This window comes from Carassius carassius, chromosome 13, assembly GCF_963082965.1.
Source record: "Carassius carassius chromosome 13, fCarCar2.1, whole genome shotgun sequence".
NCBI classification, from domain to species: domain Eukaryota; kingdom Metazoa; phylum Chordata; class Actinopteri; order Cypriniformes; family Cyprinidae; genus Carassius; species Carassius carassius.
Genome location: NC_081767.1, coordinates 20,509,888 through 20,534,175, shown reverse-complemented (window position 1 = coordinate 20,534,175; position 24,288 = coordinate 20,509,888). Strand labels below are relative to the sequence as shown.

Genomic DNA, 24,288 nt, shown 5'->3' with positions numbered 1-24,288 from the left:
TTAAGAGCAAGTTTGATATGGAATAAAAAAATACAGTGGGATTAATTTCTATAGAGAAAGATTCAGAATGGAAAATGTAAAAATAATCATAATGATAAAGCAAATACACATACTCATGAAAAAAAAAACTGATGTACTTAGTTCTTAAAAACCAAACCCTTTCAATTTTGCACATCTACTGCATCTAGACTGGATCTATGGGTGCTAGTTTCTTTTAAATCATTCTTAATAACTTTAACAGATACTGACACTATTGGGTCACATGACATAACACAATTTATACCAGTTAATTCTTGCTACTGCCTTAACACAATTATATTCCTAAAACGTATTTGACACCCTAAAACTCAAGCCACCAAATACAGAATTCAAATGTACCCATCTGTCTTTCCTCAGCTTTCATTTCCAAAATAGCTTGCACATTCTTACCTTACATATAACCCTCTGCTGATCTGATCATTGATGTGGTAAATTATAGCAGCCTTTAGAATTTACTAAAGAGTTAAATGATGAATGAATATGAATTATGCATAAACTCAGAAAAGCATTGGTTTTCAACTTTGTCGTTCTTTCCAAACCCACTATAACATACCAACTTGACTAAATGCACAACATTCTTTGATAAGACTTTAATAATTATTATTGTAAAATAAATATAACTGAAGGCAACATTCTCTTGTTGCAGCAAAATATTTCATATTCCCTTTTTTTTTTTTTTTTTTTTGTAAAAATAAAATACCTGAAATGACCTTAAATCCAAAACAAGGAAACCAATAAATAAATAATAAAATTGTCTTTGTAAAAAAAAAAAAGAAGACAGAAATAAGGGTGTAAAAATGGATGGGGGAGAAAGAACCAAAAGTGGAAGAGGAGGAGCTGTGGGCCTGGTTGTCCCCCTTGTGTCAGCAGGAGTGTCATGAAAGAAACTGGGTTCATGGTTCATGGGACAGGTCGATGCCCTCCGTCTCTCTCTCTCTCTCTCTCTCTCTCTCTCTCCACGTGTTTAGCGTCTTCTCAACCCCAACAAGGGAGGCTTTACGAGCTTTAGTGCCTCATTTTCACTTGTTAATGAGCAGCCCGCCCACCCAGCGGAGCTTGCAGGCAAACCACCGTCTGAGGGGACAAAAGTATTCGTAATGGAACTGCTCAAACTCAGGGGTCTGTCGGATATCACGTAAAAATGCAATGTCAAGGTCGGACTCAGTGAGGATGATGAGGAGGAGGAGCAAGACAAAAAGGAGTCCAATGGTCACAAGGAGCAGACGGAGTACACTTAAAACAAACTTATTCACCTGTTCCGTCTCACTGAGCGCGGCCTCCCCAGCTATGCTTTTGACTAAACTGTCCACTCCAAACTCGGTCATGTCGCCCACGGTGGGCGTTCCCGCCTCTGACTCTTTCTCCTCCTCAATGCTGCGGGTGGCACCGTTGATCTGTCGTGAGACTGCCAGCTCCAGGCTGTACTCGGACACCGGTGTGGGCAGTACACTGTCAGAGGGACTGTAACTCTCATCAGAGATGACTGCTGTCCCATCGCCCGAGTCCATTGCCTGGCTCCGTGAACGTGGGATGAAGGAGTCGCCATGGGACATGGAGCGCACTGGAGTGGAGTGGGCACTGTCCCGCAAGGATTCCAGACCTGAATGGAAGCAAGAGGATGGATAAGAGAGCGACAAAAAATCTATTTAATGAATAATAAGATTAAAAATGTTCTACTGAGAGTTTGTGTTGATTTCTTACAATGGTTTTGCTTAACTTTAAGCTTAAATCAATGCTGGCTTAAACATTCTGTACTTTTCTAGTGTATAACTTTCTACATTTAAAAAAGGGGGGGATTTTGAAATGTGAGCACTGCACGATATAATTTGTTCACTCAGTTTGGTTCTACTAAAACGTGGCCACAGTTCAGTAATGTCATATGCATGATTTAGTAAAAAGGGAACAAATTATTACATTGTGCGCACAATTAAACATTTTTTCCTGTATGTCATGTGCGGGGCACCGTAGAAAACAGCACAATGTGGTGGTAAGTAAAAAATAAAGCAGCCAAAAGCCTGTGAAAGAAGCACCCACCCCACATTCATCTTACTTGTACAAATGAAAGTCTGTGTTTATTAAATTTTTTGACCATGGAAAAGTGCATTTTACATTCACATACACATAATTTATCCATTAAACTCTGGCATTAAATCCTAGTATGAATATCAATATGATATAATAGCAGAATAATGTACACATATATGAACCGCATATGGTAAATGTTTTAGTTTCCTGAAATAATTAGTTTTCTTCATATTGTATGACTGGGTATTTAAAAATGTAAATGAATAAGTCTGATAAAAAAACTTAATCGTAAAGTAAGATCTTGGGGTTTGAACATTCCGACACGCAAAGTGAATTGTACATGTGATTGGACCATAGACTGTAAAAAAAAAATAACATGAATATAGTGTCCGTGACATTACCCGTAGGTTTCTGAAGAGCATTTTTGAAGCCTAAAGTGGGTGGAGCTGGCCATCGCCATTTTGGCAGCGTCACCGCACTTCACTCTCAGATAATCAAAAATGGGCAAAGAGGCGGGACGTAGGTGGAGCTGGTTGCTGAAACCACACCCACCTAGCTCAACAGTGGTGACAGCAGCGGCAATCCATCTGTCACTCAAGTGTCTGCGCCATTAATTATGCAGAACTTTAAGGCTTAATATAATTTAAATGGATGAGTTTTTTAAATAATTTACCCCCCTCACAGTTGTCATCAAGGGCAAAATGAGTTATATAGGACAAAACCTGTTTTTGTACCAGACTGTAAAAATTTATTTTTCTGCTGTAAAGTTGGGTATTTTAACATGGGGTGTCTATGGGATTGACTCCCTTTTGAAACCAGTCTCTAGTGGCCAGTCAATGAATTGCTGTTTAAGTCACTTGGTTTCAAGGGAGACTGAAAGGTTGACGCTTGAATAGGAAAAAAAGTGAGGCTATGTTTGTCATTGGTCATGTGATTTCTACATTAACAACACAAGCCTATGGTTACATTTAAATTTTTCATCATTCAATTTTTAATCATGTCCAGACTCCAGAGTCTCAGGTTCTTATTCCGGCCCTGCTTTTAAACAATACCTCAAAGGGGTCCTTTCATACAATCTGACAAGTAGCAATCGAAAAGAACCAAAAAAAAAAAATGTCATGGTGTGTACTGTGCTTGAGGGAGAATATTCGAAGGGTCTCATGCAGGTGGCATATGCAAATACTGAATCACAGGCCTAGAGTGCAGTAATGCGTTCGGCAGACCGAGCGTTAATGTGAAAAGTCATTTCAAAGCTCGTTTGTTCTTATAGACACTGTACTTCAAGCCCCCACAGGCCTCAGCAAAGCACTGGGAAACACAAATACTGACAGGCAAACAGCCAATCTGTTGAGGCGTTGTAACAATTAGCAGCACAAGGTAAATCAAAAGGACTATACCTCACTATACAACATGCAAATGTATGTATAGTACACAATCTTTAATCTTTATTAACTTAGAAAGGCTTTAAATAGCTTTTGTGATACCAGTCCATTTTAAAGCAATACAGAAGTTACATGATATATTGAATCCATCGGGAGGTATACTTCTGTTCTTAAAGATATTCATTTTAACACCATGATGTTAAGAGGATTTGTCACAGTAAGCAACCACAGACCACGAAGAGAGGATGCTGCAAAATTTGCCATAAATCCTTGCACTTCAGTTCTCACATACCCTTTTCCTAAAGGAAGCATATGAGTTTTGCTGAGCATTAGATTCTTGAGCGTGTCACTGCAGATATGTTATGTCTCTATTCTGATGTTAAGGGATTAAGATATCATCTCTTGACGATGTGACATTTTACTGCTTGACCAAACGCCTCTCATTCACAATATTAAACATCCCGCCAAAGAGAAAAATGGTCACATGAAAGCACATCTGCTTTAGTGCATAAAGCTGAACTAAGCTCTCATTTATCTGAGTTTAAAGAGCCCTGGAATGTAACAGCTCAGGTTTCACTCGAAATATAAGAAGGAAAAAGCTTGTGAAGCCTTTGTATTTACCTGTAATCTGCATTAATAATTCATAAGAATGTGCACTGCTGTCAAACCAGGTTAAAATAACAAACACAACCTAATTGTATTTGCAATACAATAGTGAAAATACAGTCGTTTAAACATTTACAGACCAGACTGTGAAAAATGTGAACTTGCATTAAATAACTGACTGTTAAATCCACTTTAGAAGTAATGGCATCCATCCATTAGCACCACAGTTTTTGAAATCCCTTTAAAATTGTTTAGCTATTTGAACTATTTCTTTAACTCTTCAGTTGTGTTCTTCGGCTCATGACACAGCATATTGCATCAATAGAACTGATGTCTGGAATGAGAGCACAATTCCAGTGGTGAATTAATTCTGTATTGAGTCTACCGAGCTTCAGGTGATGAACGGCTACCCTGATATTATCATCCTCTCCTCACCATGCTACACAGCTGGAATCAGGTTTTAGTTTCAGGCTGCAGTCCTTCAAACATTATGCTGTGCATTTCTGCAACTCCTGCAGTTCTTTTTTCAGCTGCATTTCACTCTGTCTTCTTGTTGTGACGTCTGCAGGATGGCAACTCCTTGAAAGATTAGTAACAGCACTGTATGTCTTCCACTTGCAGACTGTGGATTAATGAACAGCCAGAAATGCTTCTACAGCTTTCAAGCTTCTGATGTGCACTATTTATTATAATCAGGACATAGAAAGAACCTTTTCTTGATTCTGTCAATAACCAAATGTTTTTAAGTAGTCCACAAATCCATATCAAGTTATAGACAAGTAGTTCAAATGTTTGTTACTTATTGAAGTAGATTGTGTTTGTCAGCTTTTTTACGTATAAGTAATGCAAATAATTCCTTAAAATGAAATGTACTGTATCATTTAAAAGTTTGGGGGCGGTAAGATTTGTTAAAATTTATTTAAATAAAATTATGCTCACCAATTCTGCATGTATTTAATAAAATAATAATAATAATAATAATAATAATAAAACAGTTAACAGTGATTATGTGAAATATGTCCATTTAAAATAACATATCTATTTTAATATACTTCAAAATGTAATTTAATCTTGTGATGTCTTCAGTGTCAAATGATTCTTCAAAAATCGTTCTAAAATGCTGAATTAGTGCTCATGAAGCCTTTATTATTCTTATCAGTGTTGAAAACACTTTTGCAACTTAACAATATTTATAATGTTCTTTAATAAACACAAAGCTTAAATGTATTTACCGTCGCTTTTCAAAAATTTATTGCATCCTTGCTCAGAAAAAAAGCATTCATTTCTTTAATCTTACTGACCCCAAGCAGCAATGCATGTTCTGCAGAATTTAAGCACTTCACATCTCAAAGAGTTTTTCAAGCTTGACAACAAACACCACCACCGCAGCAACACCAACAGAAATTCCATTACCTGCCTCTTTTTATTCTAACCCACCTAATCCGATTTCATCAAAACAAAGCAGAAATAAAATACATCTTACTGAAAAAGATCTACAGTAAAACCTAATAATCAAAAAAAAATAATAATAATAATAAATCAATCTGGTGCACAAACAAACACACATTAGACTTTACCTAAAGCTGTGGTGGGCACTGCATAAGATGGTGAAGTCATGGGCAAAGGTGATGCCCGCAGCTGGCCCTGTTGCCCTGTGAGGGCTGGGTAAAGGGGCAGCACGCCCAGGGCCTTTCCCAGCATACGAGGCCCCAAACTCAGCACCCGAACCTTTACATCTCGATAGCAGTGGTTGATCATGCGCAGGTGGACATTCACCCGGGTGGTGATGCGGATTAGGCACTTCACCATGTTTATCTCCAAAAAGTGAACGTCTGCAGCTGCTGAACTTCTTCAGAGAGCATATGAACAACTATAAACCCTGTCACCGGTGCCCTATTTCCACCGTGGGCTGCTGGTTTAAAGCTTGGCTATGCTGGTAAACGGCAGAGTAGGCACCCGAGACAGTGGTGGCAAATCCTACCCCGGCCAGGTCTCTCACCTCCTCCCTCCTCCAACAGCCAGTGACTTAAATGGTGAGAAAGGTCCTGTCTATTTTCAGATGAGGGTATTTATACTCACTGAAGACTCACAGTCAGCACATGAATAGTTGACTTATCCTCCCCAGCTCTCTGAGCCGATCGCACAACAGACAAGAGCTCCTCACAACATCTTAAGATGGTCTTTTCTGAGTTGAATCACAGTTTCAGAGTGGATCTAGTGACCAGAGGCTTTACTACACTGTATATGTAGAGTAGACTCATGTTAAGAGTGGGCAGTCGTCTGCTGTGATGCTAGTCTAACAGTTTGGCTCATTAGATGAGACCCAGAATCAAGGGGTGGGCAGACACTGGTAAACCTTGGACAGGTGGGTCAAGATGGCACAGATGGTGACACATCGAGGTGTTAGTACTGACTGTTATAAGCTGGCTCAGAAATAGAGTGGTGTGACTGACGGGAGCACCTGCATCTCCACTCCTCCAAGTGACGGCCGGTTCAGCCTCATATTACTGAATACAGTCAACTTGTCAACTTTGGTGAGGGCATGTGTGTATAGTGTGCAAAATAAATAAATAACTATATATAATATATATATATATTTATATATTTATATTTATATATATATACATTATAGATACACATACATACATGTTTATTTTTATATTTTTTATAAATTAATCAAATTTTTATTTCATAAAAATATTTTACTTTTACACTTACATCTATGTATGTGTGTCTGTAAGTAAAGTATTTTATAAAATAAAAATTATATTATTAAATTATAATAAAAATTAATATAATAATATAATATAATTAATATAATAAATTATAATAAAAATTATATTAATTAAAAAATATAAAAATAAAGATAAATACTATTTTAATTAATATATTACACAATTTACATAAAATGCATACTATTATAAACACACAAAAGGCAAAACTGTATAATTCATTATTTTTATATAGAAATCAATTGTAAATACAGTGAAACTATCTTCATTTATAAAAACAAAAATAAATATTTTATTGGAAATATCAGATATGTTACTAGGCAAAAATACACTCATATATGCGCACTCACACATACAGTACATATCTAAAACATAATCAACAAAAACATGTTACAATATTCCCTACAATAAGCTAAAGTTTTCATGACTACTTTAGTGACTATATTGTCTTCATGGCATAAATGTCCCTCTTTTTATAAAGTTTAATTTGCTATACTAAAAGTTGGCAGACACTCAAACCATTGAATGCTTTGACGTAGTGCTCTGACTGTGCTTTCGGGGTTTCAGGGTAGAGCTGAACTCAGGTTAAAGGACTGGACTCTCACCTTCCATGATGGATATGTGTACAGCTCTCCGGCGGGTCCGTTGGACACTGCTCAGACGCGGCCCATGCGTGATGGATGGACAGCTTCTGCTGGGCACCAAGCCAGCCCTGTGACCACATACAAACTCAGTACTGTATCAACACACCCATTTATCACATTACAGTACGTCCTATAACTACAGACATCAGTCAGTCTTACTGGACATGCATGCATGCATGCAAAAAAGATGCCACCAAAAGAATGTGACCCACTGTAAGCAATTATACAGTTAATACAGTTGCAGTGTGAGCAATTATATGGTTAACAGATGGGCACTCATGCATACCTGTGTATTTCTGGAGGTTCCCGTTTAATTTTTGCACTCTGTTCCATTACCTCTTTGGCTACTCTTCCACTGAAATGAAACAAAAACAACTGGTGTGTCCAGTTCCCCCTGCTGAATTATTTTGGCATAATTTCCCTTATTCCCTGATCCTCTACAGTCAAAAATGTGGGTGTAATATTAGACTGCAACTTGTCTTTTGGAAATCATACTTCCCATGTTACAAAAACAGCATTCTTCCATTTTAGAAAAATTGCCAAACTGCATGCACTGCTAGCTGGTTGCCTGCATCCTCAATAAACAAGCTACAGGTAGTCAAAATGCAGCCGAGTTCTTACCAAGTCAAGAAAATATGATCATATTGACGCAATTTTACAATCTCTACTCTGGCTACCTACCACATTTGGCTCCTAAACTCTGGAACAGCCTTCCTGATAATGTTCGGCGTTCAGACACATACTCTCTTTATCCAAGCTTTCACATAATGCATCTCATAACCTTGTACTTCAGTTATATCTGATCAAATGCACATTATCATTTGCTTGGTTTGAACACATCATCGTGTTTTACTTGGTTTGAATAGCAACTATGCTAATATTTCTCTATTTGCTTCTTCGTTTCTGCCACGGGATGGGCACCCTGAGGTTACTAGGAATTACACAAGCTTCACTCTGGATCCAGCCCTGACAAAGATCTGAGATTACTGAACACCTGAGAAGAGATGATGCCAACTCCTCTGAGGACCTCAGATGACGACAGACCTGAACCAACATACAAAACGACCAAGTTTTGCTATAAGTTTTGCTCTTTGCATGTAACCAAAAACTATTTTATTATATTATATCAGAAATATCTAAAATATATCTTAAACCAATATCTAATATTCTCTTTGCATTTATACTGTAACCAAAAACTATTTTAATGTATTATATTATATCAGAAATATATAAAATATATTAAAAAAAATCTAAAATTATCATTGCCTTTATACTGTAACCAAAAACTATTAGATTATATTAGATTATATCAGAAATATCTAACATATATCTAAAATATATCTAAAACAAATAAAAAAATCTCATTGCATTTATACTGTAACCAAAAACTATTTTATTATATTATATTATATCGGAACTATCTAAAATATATCTAAAACAAATATTTAAAAAATTTAATTGCATTTATACTGTAACCAAAAACTATGTTATTATATTATATTATATCAGAAATATCTCAAATATATAAAATATCTAAAATGCTCCTTGCATTTATACTGTAACCAAAAACTTTATTTATATATTGTATTGTATTGTATTGTATAGTATTATATTATATTATATTATATTATATCCCATATAGTTGCACAACCATGCTAAAATTTTTGCTAACTGGCAATACGTTACAGGTCAGTCTTTCCAGTAGCTGGCAGATTAGCAAAACTACCTGCAACTGTGAAAAAAGTACCTGAAAACTGTCTATATACAAATGGTGGTGGGAGATATTTTCAGACCCTGGTTGAGGCTGACCAGCTTCATTTATCAAAACCAACCAAAAGAAAACAGCTCAGCCACTGAGGATGAAAAAACTGTTTCCAGTCACGTTCAATCCGCAGGTATTTTGGTGGGAATTGTGATCTCTGTGACTGTGAGAGATGGTGACCGCTGCTACTAGAGTCCATAAAGCTCAGGAATTAGATTAACCTTATTGAGTCCCCTCTCTTAACTCAATCTCTGCCTCTCAGACTGTGGCTGAACTACTATTCTTTAAACAAAAAACTCTCCATGGAGTCCTTCAGTGCCTTAGAATCCACCCTGTCTCCTTACATAGGATTGAGAAAATAACTGTTATCAATTTCCTAATTAGGTGTTTGAGCCTGAGAGCCCACTATAATAATTGATTGTGCTGTTTGTTTAATTGGCCCGATGGCTCCATTCATCTGTTACAATTGCCGGTATTAAGTAAACGTCTGTTTAAAAGGTGGCCTGTTTGAACAGCTCAATCCGCAGCAGGTTGTGGTGCATTGGCTCCAAAGCAGTCACCTCTATTTGACCGTGATGAGGACAGCAGGCTGTTTTTGGAGCAGGGACCCCTGAAGCTGTGGCGGTCCATCGGCAGTGACCCGTGCTGTGTCTGTCTGTCTGTCCGCACTTACCTGTAGCGAAAACGACTCCCCTTGAAGAACAGGTTACTGCTGGACACCGTACGAACCTGGCTCGACTTCTCCAACCTGACGAGGGGCAGAGAGGAATGATTAAGCTCTAAGAATGCACATTTGTGTGAAACAAACAGTCAAACGAAATAGCTAACACAACTCACTATTTCTAAACTACACAGTTTGAATTAAGAATAATTTTTCTCTTAACTCTTTTAAGCAAAAATATGACATTGCTGTCATCAATTGTTCAAAATATTCTTTAGTTAATGTTTTTGTTGTTGTTGTTGTTGCTGTTTTTTTACGAATCTGTATTTAGAGTTATATGCTGTGGTAGACAATATGCGCAAACAAGTACTTGGGGTACAAGTACAGATACCCTAAAAAACATCACTCCAGTAAGAGAGTATACATACTCCTTTTCAACTTTGAGGAAAATAACAAAAGTACTTGGTCATTAATGTACCCAAGTATTAAAAGTAAAAAGTACTGTACCATTTCAAAAGGTTTACTGAAAATAATCATCACAAATCATACATTTATAATGTGTGGTGAAATATGAAAGTATGTTATTAGGCCTTAAAATGTAGTGAAGTACAAGTTTGTCCAAATAAAAAAAATATTTAGAAAAAAAAAGATTCTGTCATATCACCTACCCCACTGACAAGCTAAAATAAGTTTTGTTTCTAAAGCTAGAACATATATTCTAACCTTCCTAGTGACTGAAACCTCAGGCAGAGCTTGAGATGGTCTCTGGTGAACATTTGATTCAGACTTTTCATCACCAGGTGTGGAATCTCCTTCCCCAAAGACGGCCTTTATGTGGATTGTAAAACCCACTTTTCAATTATCATCTGCCTTCACCTGCCACCAATTCTCCTTCTCTAGGGGACTTTAACTACAGCTACAAATTTCTCTTTGCCCCAGCGGAATGAATTCAGTCAGACTTCGAATACGATGTAGATTCAGTTTTAATAAGGCGCCTTGCCAAATCAGTGATTACACCATTCCCTTCACCTAAATTGAGCTTTCCCGCACTTCATGATGAGTGTTGAAACAGACTTTCTTTCCAAAGATGTCGCCTCAGTCAGCCAAAATAGTTCTTCATAAAACAGAGAAAAAATGTGTTGTGAAACTGCGCTCTCCTTTTAGAAACCCGCTCATCCGAAACACTGCGGTCCGCCTTGAGCTGTACGTCACTTTAAACACTTCCCATGCCATGGCCAAGGACATGTGCAATCAACCAAGACTGAAACGGGCAAAGACATCCCTCCGGAGGAGCTAGCAGAATGCATCTCGCATTGCTCAAGCAGTAAAGGTCATTCTCAACACGTGGCTGTTCCATTAGATGACCCCCGCGAGGTAAAAACAGTGACTGCATTGTCCAGACGACACTTTCAGAAGGGTCTTGCATTATTAAAGCCCTATTCGGACAGGACTAGTTTTCCAGAGAAATTTGTGTTTCACAGACGTACTTAGCGATTTTAATCCCGTCCAAACCTGGCAAGTCTGTGTTTTTCTCACACAACTTCTGTAATAATTCCAGTGCAAATTACCTACTGCTTTTCAAGAGCCACATCTTGTAAACTGTTAAGCCTGGTTACTGTAATATTAACGTCAGGTGAGATTACTCACATCAATTTCTCAAATCATTTATGTTTTAATTACATATGTATCCTTACTAAAATTAAACATGGTTGTTGTAGTTGATGTTATAGTTTATGACTATGCAATGCATGCATACAGAGCATGTGATCTCTGCTATGCCCAGATGTAGAAAACAGACCCTCCCATTTCTGTAAGAAACATGGAGTTGTTAGTCCCGTCCGAATTGATCCGTGGAATCACGGATGTCAGGTCATAATATCTGTAACTTAAGCGCCATTTAGAAAATGAATCCTATCTGAATAGGTCTTTATTCAGCTTAAATATCATGCTCTGGGGGGATGAAATTACAATATTAATTTAGTCTCGAAGAAAGGAGGAGTGGAAAAACGTACTTGTAGAAGGCTTGATTTTCAACACCGCATTTCCAAAGGTGCTTGCAGGCCTCTGGAGTTGGTGTGAAGTATGTCAAGATGATCTTTTTGTCCTGTGCATAACAAAAAGTCATTAAAGGTTCACTAATGCAGCACTGTCTTTGAAGGGAATTATTAAAGCTTCACAGATTGTGTCATTATCATATGACAATTTGGTATATTGTTATTCTCTTCGACTTCACCAGTGTTGGAGTAATTATTGTACTCACCTCCTTCTGATTTGCATATATATGGAATGTCTTTCCTTCAAACTTCAGTTTGGTCACCTCGTTCCTATTCAAGTGGAAGAAGAATACATATATTGAGGTATTATAATGTAGATACATTTAGAATGTATATAATGTATATCAAACATATAAATGCTATAAAAAGTTAATATTATGTGATTGTATAATTGTAACTTATGTAACTACAATATAATGATTATGAACAGAGAGAAAGATTACATGAATAATACATGAAAAATCTACCTTTCTATCAATCTATAGATACATACATATGTTTTATGTGTTTTACTGTCCTATTCATTTACAATGTATGTTTTATATATATATATATATATATATATATATATATATATATATATATATATATATATATATATATATATATACTGTAACACACATATGCAACTTCTAGACGATTAGAGATTACAGTAAAAAATTATCATGCATTATTCATGAAGTCTCATTACAAATGCATTAAATCAAATTAAGATGACACAATGTTTACAAACTGAATTACATGAGCTCATTTTAATTAATTAAAACGAACAAGATGAGAATGACTCATTATTATCAGCTTCATGATGCATGTACAGTATGCATATCTGTGTTTACTCAGCCCCGAAGACGTCAATAGAAGTGCAGTAGAGAAAAGAGGCAAGTATTAGTCACTCACCACTTGAGGAAATGGACTCTCTTGTTCCCCTGAAGCACAACAAAACCGAACGGAGTGAAGGCGAGGAAAGCCGGGTTACCAGATACATCCTGTGATGAACAGCGACAGAGGAGAACCACGTCACCTTCGTTTCTCAACTAGCAGACATTGAGTAGGAGTCGATACAGCACAGCACAGCAAATGATCATAACAACAGAACCTTCATACTTTTGTTTCAGGGTTACTTTATCTGACGTTCAACAGCAAAATGAGTAGTCATTGGCTTTTACTTGAGATTATACTGGCAATAGACAAAGAGACAAAAAAGAACACTGAAAGAACTAAGCGATATAGAGGATACTTTTAGAAAACTATTTTAATGGCCTTGGCTCAAGCTACAATAACCCCATTCATTTTCCATAAATCAGCAGAATATATACAAAGATTTTATGAAATCAACCACATTGAAACATATCAGTGGTTTTATACATGACATAATATATAAAACTACGGACTATAAATGAATGAACTAATTAAGTCTGTGGCTATAAGCAATCAAACTGTATATATGTTTTAATACATTTTAATAAACACTGATCAAAAGATCAAGTGAGATTTTTTTTATGTTTCTGAAAGAAGTCTCTTATGCTTAATAAGGCTCCATTTATTTGACCAAAGACACACACACACACACACACACACACACACACACACACACACACACACACACACACACACACACACACACACACACACACACACACACACACACACACACACACACACACACACACACACAATATTGTTTAATATTATTACATTTTGAAATAACTGTTTCTGTTTTAATATACTTTCAAATGTAATTTATTTAGTTATGGCAAAGATACATTTTCAACAGCCATGACTTCAGTCTTCAAGATTACATCATCTCTTAGTAATCATGTTAATTAGCTGATTTGCTATTCAAAACACATTTATTTTTTACTATCAGTGTTGAAAACAGTTATGCTGCTTAAAATTTTGTGGAAACTGTGATAAAGAACAACAAAAGAACAGCATTTATTTGAAATAGCAATTCTTCATAGCAATGTCTTTATTGCAACTTTTAATCATTCAATCTCACTTAAGGATTGTGAGTAATAAAGTACATTCTTTTTTTATGAAGTCATGAAATCACACTCTCTGACATGACTCCTAGAGATTTGCAGCATCTAAATGGAAATCTTTCCTTTGTTCCTGAACATTCTTACATTATGAAAGGGCTCTTGGTTCATAAAAGTTTAATAATTTTTTACACAGTACACAATATCTTTTGGATGCCATCTGTAAATGCGTCAGATAGAGCCATCTAACCTTGCACGGATGAGGATCTACACCATATGTTTCAAGCATTTGTGCTTTCTGCAGGAACTTCAGCTCAGCTGTTTCTGGAGTTTGACCTCTGCAAAACAACACATTATAAATAATAAAACACCATCTGTGTCATTCAATGGTGAAACGACCACAGCAACAGCATAGCAGAGTCACCAATTACATTTCAGGACTGTGATACATTGGTGCCATTGGTATTGGACTTGATCCAAATTTGTAGGGTTTTATTTTAATTAAAAAAAAAATTGTGCTCAACATATCCTGCAAAGTGTAAAATCACTATAACAGAAAATGAAAAAAATGCATCTGTCTAGGAACACAAATCAGAGAAGAAAAGCGACCCTTACGACTTTGAGAAAGCGGCTGCTTACAGATTCATGGATTGATTTACTGGATTGTTTTGAAAGCTCTAAATAGGCAGCCTCTACATTTCCAACATAGTTTCCACAATAACACTAATAGGAAGGCTCTCAACACAGAACAGCACCACCACCAGAGGGCAGCAGTAATCATGCTCCTATTTGGTGGATCATCGAGTTTGGTGTGACCATAGTTCCCTAAATGTCTTATGTTCATGTGCTGTCCATTAAAGGATTGTCAAGAGCTTCTAAAGACAAAATCACAACCTTGCAAGTAATTAATAGACTAAATCCATCACTAAACCCATGACTGTTTGGCAGTTTATAAGCAAGGGCATTCAGTGAGCTAATTGGACTTGCTCATGTAAACATGGAGACAAAGTGCTGCTTGCTTAGTGATGGCCTACGGCTTTGACAGCAGATCTGACCAATAATACAGAGGGCCAAGATTTCACACAAGCCGTGTTTCCACTATCGGGCCAGTGCGAGCCAGGGCCTAAAACAGGCCAGGTGGGGCTAATAGCCTCGGGCCAGTAGCACTGAGGCCAGAATAGCGCAGAGTTTCCACTGTCGAGCCTGAAGCACCGCTGCACTTCACTAAAACACGCCCTTAACATGCCTCTCATGAACAACGTCACACAACCTCATCATTTCAGCAACAAAGAGAAGTCATAAGAAAACTAGGAAATAAGTCATTGGAACTAGCACGATCACAAAACTTGACTTGGTTCCTGAAGAACGACTGTGACTAGACTCGGTCCTTGAAGATCACCGGTGACTTGACTTGACTCTGAAAGGTCAACGGTGACTAGCCTTGGCTCTGAAAAGTCCATGGTGACTAGTCCTGACTCTGGAAGGTCGACGGTGACTAGCCCTGATTCTGGAAGGTCGACGGTGACTAGCCCTGACTCTGGAAGGTCGACGGTGACTAGCCCTGACTCTGGAAGGTCGACGGTGACTAGCCCTGACTCTGGAAGGTCGACGGTGACTAGCCCTGACTCTGGAAGGTCGACGGTGACTAGCCCTGACTCTGGAGGGTCCACGAGCACCTGACTAGACTCTGGAGGGTCAACCGGAACCTGACTTAACTTTGAAAATTCAACGGTCACCTGACTCGACTCTGGAAGGCCAACAGGGACTAGCCCTGACTCTGGAAGGCCAACAGGGACTAGCCCTGACTCTGGAAGGCCAACAGGGACTAGCCCTGACTCTGGAAGGCCAACAGGGACTAGCCCTGACTCTGGAGAGTTCACTGGAACCTGACTCCACTCTGGAGAGTTCACTGGAACCTGACTCCACTCTGGAGAGTTCACTGGAACCCGACTCCACTCTGGAGAGTTCACTGGAACCCGACTCCACTCTGGAGAGTTCACTGGAACCCGACTCCACTCTGGAGAGTTCACTGGAACCCGACTCCACTCTGGAGAGTTCACTGGAACCTGACTCCACTCTGGAGAGTTCACTGGAACCTGACTTCACTCTGGAGAGTTCACTGGAACCTGACTCGACTCTAGAGGGTCAACTGGATCTGTGGTTAGGCTGGATTGGTGATATGCTGACATTGAAACAGAAACCGATACCTCAGTGACAAGGGGATACTGGGCTGCTGGATCCTGGTATGGCGAAGTCTTCTGTAACAAGGAGTCGGAGGCGTTCGGATCCATATGCAGCATTTATTCAACAGAATGGTAATACAGGCAGAGATCAGAAATGGCGTCAGGTGTGTCAGGGATAACCAGAATCGTAACCAGAAACAAGCAGAGATCGGGACAGGCAGTGGAGAATCAGAGTCGGAATAAACAGTCCAAAGGTCAAAACACAGGAATAACAAACACTGGGAAAACGCTCGGAAATGTCAGACTGGCTAAACAAGACTTCACAGTGAGTGAGAGTGAGTGTGCTGCTTTTATGTGTGTGTGTAAATGAGGTGCAGGTGTGGCAAGGAAATTGGCTGATGAATGAGGTGCAGGTGTGGCAGGGTGATTGTGATGCAGTGACTCATGGGTAATGTAGTTCGGGTGTGGTGCAACAGTTTGAGAGGTGCTAGTGTCCAAGTGACAACTGGTGGTGAATGGGTGGAATGGTCCTGACTGGAGTGCCCTCTACTGAAGCTCATGGGCACTCCATCTAATGATCGTGACACTGATAATAAATTTATTTCTATTTTATTTATTTATTTTTAACGCTTAAGCATTATGAAAATAGCCTGCTTATTCAGTTGAGTCTGTTTATGTTTATTTGTAGCCTATTGTCACGGCTTACGCTGCTGGAAGGAACACGGAGCCGAGGGATAAACGAAACAAGGATTTATTAAATCAAACATAGGCAAGGTAAGTAGCAAATAACAGGTGGCAAGTGGCAAGTGGCAAGTAAACGGTAACAAGTGGACAAGTAGACAAGATGACAAGTAACAAGTAGACGAGTAGACCAGACAAAACAGAACTGAAAGGACAAGGCTTTTGTACAAGGGATAATTGGGAAAACACAGGTGGATGGCATGACTTAATTAACAGGGACATGGAACACATGCGGAAATGACTAGACACACCTGGGAACTAATCAAACCACATAGAGACAGAAACTGGGTCACAGGGGCAAAAAACACACAAAATGAGTCCAGGTGTGTGACAGTACTCCCCCCTCTTGGTAGGTGCGTCCTCGCACCGTAGAAACAACAAAGGGAGGCGTGGGTGGGAACTTGGGAGGAGGTTCCGGTGGAGGACAGCCTCCCAGGAGGGGGCCAGCAGACAGGGACCACAGAGGAAGGAGCCAGGGAGGAGATGACGGAGGGAGGAGCCAGGGAGGAGACAGGAAGGATCTGAAGCAGGAGGCACCCAGCAGGACCCAGGCCACAGCCATAACGGCCCAAGGTGGGGCCGACGGAGGAAGGAGCCATGGAGGAGGAATGGTCACCGACTCCAGGGACTCGACCCACGGCAACGGAGCAAGTGGAGGAGGAGCCCGAGGCGGAGACGGAGAGCCGAAGAGCCAGGGTGACGGGGAGGAGCCGGAGGTCCTAGGCGGAACTGATGGCTCTGGTGACTGACGCGGCGATGTGGATCCGGAAGGCCGCGGTGAGGCCAGAGTGACCGAGGACTGAGGTGTAGCCGAGGGGATGAAGGAGCCTGACGGAGCCGGAGGGACGGAGGGATGAGGCGAAGCCGGAGGAGTGGAGTCCCGAGGCATAGGATGGACGACGCCAGACCAAGGCGGAGCCGGAGGGACGAGGGAGCCAGGCAGAGCCTGCGGACTGCCGGGCCACGGCGGAGAGGAAGGAGCTAGGAGCCATGGTGGAGCCGACGGGTCAACGGGCCGAGGCGGAGTCCAGGCCTCAGAGGCTGGAGGCGGAGGTGAGGGAGACGCCGACCAAGGCGTCGCTGGAGGATGGCGGTCCCGCTGAGCTCGCACCACAATGATGGTAGGCTGAGGGCGAGCAGAGGGGCAGCCAGACGACAGCGGAGGAGGAGGCAGGAGTGGGTGGGAGGGTGGGAATTTTGGAGGAGCAGGCATTGGAGTAAGCTCTGGGGCTGGAGCCCTTCCTGGGGTTAACGGAGGATCAGGAGCCCGTCCTGGGCTTAACGGAGGATCAGGAGCCCGTCCTGGGCTTAACGGGGGTTCAGGAGCCCGTTCTGGGCTTAACGGGGGTTCAGGAGCCCTTCCTGGGCTTAACAGAGGATCAGGACCCGTCCTGGGCTTACAGGAGGATCAGGAGCCCGTCCTGGGCTTAACGGAAGATCAGGAGCCCTTCCTGGGCTTAACAGAGGATCAGGAGCCCGTCCTGGGCTTACAGGAGGATCAGAAGCCCGTCCTGGGCTTAACGGAAGATCAGGAGCCCTTCCTGGGCTTAACAGAGGATCAGGAGCCCGTCCTGGGCTTACAGGAGGATCAGGAGCCCGTCCTGGGCTTAACGGAAGATCAGGAGCCCTTCCTGGGCTTAACAGAGGATCTGGCATAGGTGAATTGGAAACCCCCTCATTTTGACCCATTTGGCGCTCCACATTTTGCTCCCTCGTGGTGGGCAGTGTCGCCGGCTCTCGCACCTGGTCTGACGGGTTGCTCTCTGGCTCTCCGTCATCGGTGGGCTCGGGCTTATGCCTCCTACCGTGGGGAGATTGTAGGCTGGGCTCTGGGTCCAGAATGGACCTGGCGAGATCCTCCATTGGGCCGACCGTGAGAGGTGACCCATTTCTCACCAGATTCCACTCTATGAATGCGGCGAAATCCTCCCGAGGACCATCTTCGGGCGGCAGCGCGTGGTCCGGGTAGCTGGTGGCATTAGCTATCAAGAGAAACCGTCTAGTATGGTCCTCGAGAGAAAGTCCCTCCTGCTCCAGCAGGAGGAGGAGGTATTCGGGGCGATAGAGGGGATCCATGACACACTACCGAAAGAAAAAGACTGTGAAAAAACGGAAAACAAAACGGAGGGAAAACACGCAGTTTTTTTAACTTTTTAGGTCGGGTCTTCTGTCACGGCTTACGCTGCTGGAAGGAACACGGAGCCGAGGGATAAACGAAACAAGGATTTATTAAATCAAACATAGGCAAGGTAAGTAGCAAATAACAGGTGGCAAGTGGCAAGTGGCAAGTAACCGGTAACAAGTGGACAAGTAGACAAGATGACAAGTAACAAGTAGACGAGTAGACCCGACAAAACAGAACTGAAAGGACAAGGCTTTTGTACAAGGGATAATTGGGAAAACACAGGTGGATGGCATGACTTAATTAACATGGACATGGAACACATGCGGAAATGACTAGACACACCTGGGAACTAATCAAACCACATAGAGACAGAAACTGGGTCACAGGGGCAAAAAACACACAAAATGAGTCCAGGTGTGTGACACCTATAAGTCAGATTTAGAATGAATGATAATATCTCTATTTTTATAAAAGCTCCTGAACAAAAACCATTATTATATATTTATGATAGGCTACGTGGAGCTAAACTCTCGAGATGAGACTTATGACAGATAATATAAGTTACTAAATAAATACACGATTTTGATAGAGAATAAGAAGCTGATGTTTGATTTCTTCAAGTGGTCATATTTACCATGTTTACTATGGTAATGTTAATGCCCAGCGTGCACAGTCTTTTGCATAGTTTATAAATATTTCCGCCTTGTTTAGTGATTATAATCCACATCGGATCAAGATATTTCAAACACTCGCTGTTGACTGAAAGTGAGTTTTGAGCTCAACTTATTTAAAAAAGTTTTTAATTGTACTTTTTAATGCTGGTGTTATAGCTTTCTGAAATGATCTGCTCCATATTTTTATAAAAGCACCCGAACAAAAAACATTATTATATTTTTATGACAGGCTACGCGGAGCTAAACTCTCGAGACGAGACTTATGACAGACATCGGATCAAGTTATTTCAAACATTCGCTGATGACTGAAAATTGAGTTTTGAGCTTAACTTATTTTAAAAAGTCTTTAATGCTGGTGTTATAGCTGTTAGCTTTCTGAAATGATCCACGCTGACGCTCTCCAGACACGTAGAATCTCTGCCTTTGTTCATAACCACTCCTCTAGCCCCGGCTGGCACGCTTTGGCCCAAGGTTTTCATCGGGCCAAAAAACCCTGGCCGTTGGCCCGAGGAAGCCCCGATGAGGCACGATCAAGCCCCGGAAGTGACAGTAGAAATGCGACTGGCCCTGGCACGCACTAGCATACCCGCTTTAAGCTCGACAGTGGAAACGCGGCTACTGAAAACACACTGTGTGAGTTAGTGTGTGAATGCATGTGTTTGTTTAGTCTCAGCCTCAGATGTCATGTCCACAGACCGTTGGCCAAACGTCTGATGCATATGGGAAACAAAAGTGGAAACACTTCAGAAGTGTCAAAGTCGTCATCGGATTGGTTGAATTCTTCAGAATTTCCGGGAGATGTGTGTCACGTATTTTAACGTTCTGCCTGGAAACAAAGATGATGTGCCACCAAACCCTTCCCCAAAAGAAAAAAGCCATAGTATTTACAACTGTGAAGACTTGCGCTTATCAGGATCACCTAAACGCTGGGTTTTCAAAAGTATGTGAAATATTTAAAGTTTGCGACATAGAATCTTTAAAATACGTCCAAGAGTTTAACACACTGTTACGTCTGTTATTAGTAGCAACATTCGCACGCCCCAAACCGTGCTGCTGAATGAAACTAACTGTGATTGGTTGTTTGACGTGTTGGTAAAATGGCCTCATGTGCGGGCCTTGGCCAAAGAAAGCTGCCATGAATTAGACTAGTGTTTGTTTGTCCACCTCAAAGTAGTCAGTGCACAAGGTCAACTAAATATGTCTTAATGTTTAGTTAACTGGTTTGTGCAGTACATAAATTAATAAAGGCATTTAAAAAACAAAATACGGTGCATTATTAACTAAAAAAATCTGACTTTGTGGTAAAACTTAACAATAAGGTTTAGTTTGTATATATTAGTTAGCTACAATGAACTAACAACTAACAATCATTTAAAAGTGTTTATTCATCAAGGTTAATTTAATTTTTACACATAATATAGCTCAAAAGTTTGGGGTCAGTAAATTTTTTTTACAATAAATTAATTTTATTCAGAAAGTATGCATTAAATGTATCAAAATTGACAGTAAAGCACTGCATACTGTATAATGATTTAAAGACTTAAAAAAATCAAAAGGTTTTCAAAATAAATACTGCTCTTTTGAACTTTATATTCATAAAAGTGTGCTGGAAAAATGTCATGGTTCAAATATCATGACTATTTCTAACCCTGATAATAATATCAATATAATCAATATTTCTTGAGTTGTAAATATTTAAATGATTTCTGATGGATCATGTGACACTGAAGACTGGAATAATAATGCTGAAAATTCAGCTTTGTCAACAATAAAAATAAATTATAGAATTAAATAGAAAAGTTGTTTTAAACTGTAATACTACTTTTATATACTGTAATATTACTGTTTTATTGTATTTTTATCAAATAAATGCAGCCTTTGTTAAGCATGAGAAATGTTACAGAAAAATCTTACAGACCCCAGACCTTTGAATGGTAGTGTATATTAATACATTTTCAACATTTCCAGATGTATAAATTAATATTAATCTGAATGATTAATAAATAGTAAGCTTTTAAATGACAATAAACTTAGATTAAAAATACTGAAAATCACACTAACCTAGAAAAAAAAATGTTTCTTTGTAGTTCATTGTTGTAAAATGTTACTGATTTTGTCACACATAACTTTAAATATCAGAAAAAAGATAAGAAAATGTTCAATTAAATAATGTAATGTACACTAAGAAAATCTGTCACCAACCCTCATCACTCACAACAATGAAGCTCAGAAATGTACAACCAGCAGACAGAAGGGAATTCTTAAGAGACTTTTCCATAATTCCTGAGCCATTCGCAATAAAAAAGGAGGGGAAAGGTTACACTTACATTAACTCTGTCTTGTGAATCTCTGCAATCCTTCTTTCCAGCTTCTCTGAGTGCTTGGGGAAGAACTGGAACTTTGAGCTATAGCCCTCTGGATGCTTTCCTGGGTCATAGTCTCCAATCTCAGCTGCAAAGTAGTCATATAAATCAATCTTTCATCATGCCACCATTCATAGAGTCCAACCTCAGCAGTAGAGCCAACACATAAATCAATCTTTCATCATTCAACCACATCACTCAGATGCATTTTTGGACATGTTAATGTGTTGTCTTAAAGAACATCCTCTGTTAATCGAAGTGTTGGAAGTCATCTGTTCTTTTTGCAGGCATGATGTGGGGTTTTGTGGCATTTTTAATATGCCGTTTGCTTCTGCACTTGAAACTCATAAGCATCCCTGAGTCCTGACCATTGCTCTGTGGTAATGGAACATTGCATCTTTTAATCAAAAGTGTTGTCCAAAGCATTCCCCTGATCAAATTGCCAAAGAAAATTACTGTGCGTCCCACTCTCAGAGACACTATTTTCCCTTCTCATGTGACTGAATCTCAAACATCTCTGTAGACCAGACATCTCTGTGAGTTCATTCATTTATTTATTCTAGGTTTCAAAATAATGTTGGAACTTCAAGGAAAAGGGTATGCAAACTAAATATATATATTTTTTAAATATTCCAAAAATGTATATTATAAAATAAATAATATTTTTAAATTATGCAATAATTTAGATTAAATTATAATTTTGGGGGCTTAGAAGTACGTACATGTACAGCATACACCACCATTCTAAAGTCTGGGGGCAGTATGCTCTCCAAAGTTTTATTTATTTGATCAAAGACACAGTCAAAACAGTAATATTGTAAAATACAATAAAACTACTAATACAATTTTAAATAATTATTTTCTAAATCCATTTGTTTTAAAAATGTAATTTATTTAATTTATTCCTGTGCTAACAAAACTGAATATTCACCTGTCTTAACTCCAGTCTTTAGTGTCACATGATCCTTAGGAAATGATTCTAATATGCTGATTTGTTGCTCTACAACCATTTCTTAGTATTATCAATGTTCAAATCAGTTGGGTTTCTTAATATTTCTGCGGAAACTATGATATATTTCTACTTACTGACCACACACTTCTGAATGGTAGTCATCACGCAGTTTTTGTATTAGGTATTTATTTCTATCTCTACTTTACCTTGCAAGATGTAAGCTGCCAACATGGCCGCATCCGATGTTTTACAGAGGAGACGACCGTGGTACAGATCTCTTTTGATCTGCAGGAAGACGAGATACCTGCAACCAGGATATGGAGTAAGCACGTGAAGACAAACAGAGTGAGAAAATACTTCATGTATTCCATTATCCTTCACATTTTTGTTTGACTATGTAAATAAAATGTTAAACTTCTCAACGTTCCTCTGTCGTATCATCCTCTCTTCCCACCCCTGCACACTTCGCATCATGAGATGTGAATTGTGGAACAGATATGCCTTTTTCTACCCTAGCCAGCTGCCTAGACAATATAAATTCTATTTCCTCCAGACCAGCACACGCTACTCCCTCAAACCCCTGCTTAACTGATGTCCCCCCGTAAGCATCAGACTAAACTCAGGGTGGCAAGAGAGAAAATGGTGCTTATCAAAAGATTCAGCTGATCTCAGCAGGTATCAGTCATTGCTATCTTTATTTTCCACCAAAGCCCAAGTTGCCAAAACGACCTTCTTCCATAACAAGATCAACAATGCTTTACACGCATGCAAACTCTTCAAAACTATCAATACTCTCCTTTCATAGCAAAATCCCTTGAACGCATTGTTTTCAACCAAGTGTCTTCCATCCTCTCACAAAACAACCAGCTGGACAATAACCTGGATTTAAAAGTGACCATTCTACTAAAAACCTTGCTGTCAGTCATTGAATCGCTACAGAGTCCAAATCTTCAGTTCTTATTCTCCTAGATCTATCTGCTGCATTTGACACTGTTAATCATCAAATTCTCCTGTCCACCCTCTCATCGCTGGATATCACTGCAACTGCACTCCACTGGTTTGAGTTTTACCTCACAGGTAGGTCCATCAGGGTGGCTTGGGGAGGAGAGGTATCCAAAACACATCAACTGTACACTGGGGTTCCTCAGGGATCAGTTCTTGGAAACCCCGCTCTTCTCTATATACACTACATCACTGGGACCCAACATTCAGGTGCATGGTTTTTCCTATCATTGCTATGCCTACACGCAGACTGCTGTGTCAAAAGCTGTCAAGTTGGGGAAAAGAGAGACTAGTCAAAAATATTGCAGAAGCAAAATATACTGCAACACCCAAATGTCTTTGTCCCTCGACCCAACATCTCTCT

The 24,288-nt window shown here is 39.7% G+C and overlaps 1 protein-coding gene across 2 annotated transcripts in view; it reads right to left on the bottom strand.

Annotated features, from left to right (window-relative positions):
- Nucleotides 1-390: 390 nt before the first annotated feature.
- LOC132156073 (FERM domain-containing protein 5-like) overlaps nucleotides 391-24,288 on the bottom strand; it is a 129,498-nt gene continuing 105,600 nt past the window's right edge. Inside the window, exons 5-14 of one of the 2 annotated variants that reach the window (XM_059564909.1) lie at nucleotides 23,129-23,226; nucleotides 21,935-22,058; nucleotides 14,135-14,222; nucleotides 12,803-12,891; nucleotides 12,112-12,175; nucleotides 11,864-11,955; nucleotides 9,864-9,938; nucleotides 7,715-7,783; nucleotides 7,390-7,496; nucleotides 391-1,639 (exon numbers count right to left, since the gene is read on the bottom strand). In XM_059564909.1, coding sequence (XP_059420892.1) covers nucleotides 1,059-1,639; nucleotides 7,390-7,496; nucleotides 7,715-7,783; nucleotides 9,864-9,938; nucleotides 11,864-11,955; nucleotides 12,112-12,175; nucleotides 12,803-12,891; nucleotides 14,135-14,222; nucleotides 21,935-22,058; nucleotides 23,129-23,226 — 1,387 coding nt within the window. In that variant the 3' untranslated portion in view covers nucleotides 391-1,058. The remainder of the gene's footprint in view (nucleotides 1,640-7,389; nucleotides 7,497-7,714; nucleotides 7,784-9,863; nucleotides 9,939-11,863; nucleotides 11,956-12,111; nucleotides 12,176-12,802; nucleotides 12,892-14,134; nucleotides 14,223-21,934; nucleotides 22,059-23,128; nucleotides 23,227-24,288) is intronic. The other variant, XM_059564910.1, reaches the window with a different exon arrangement.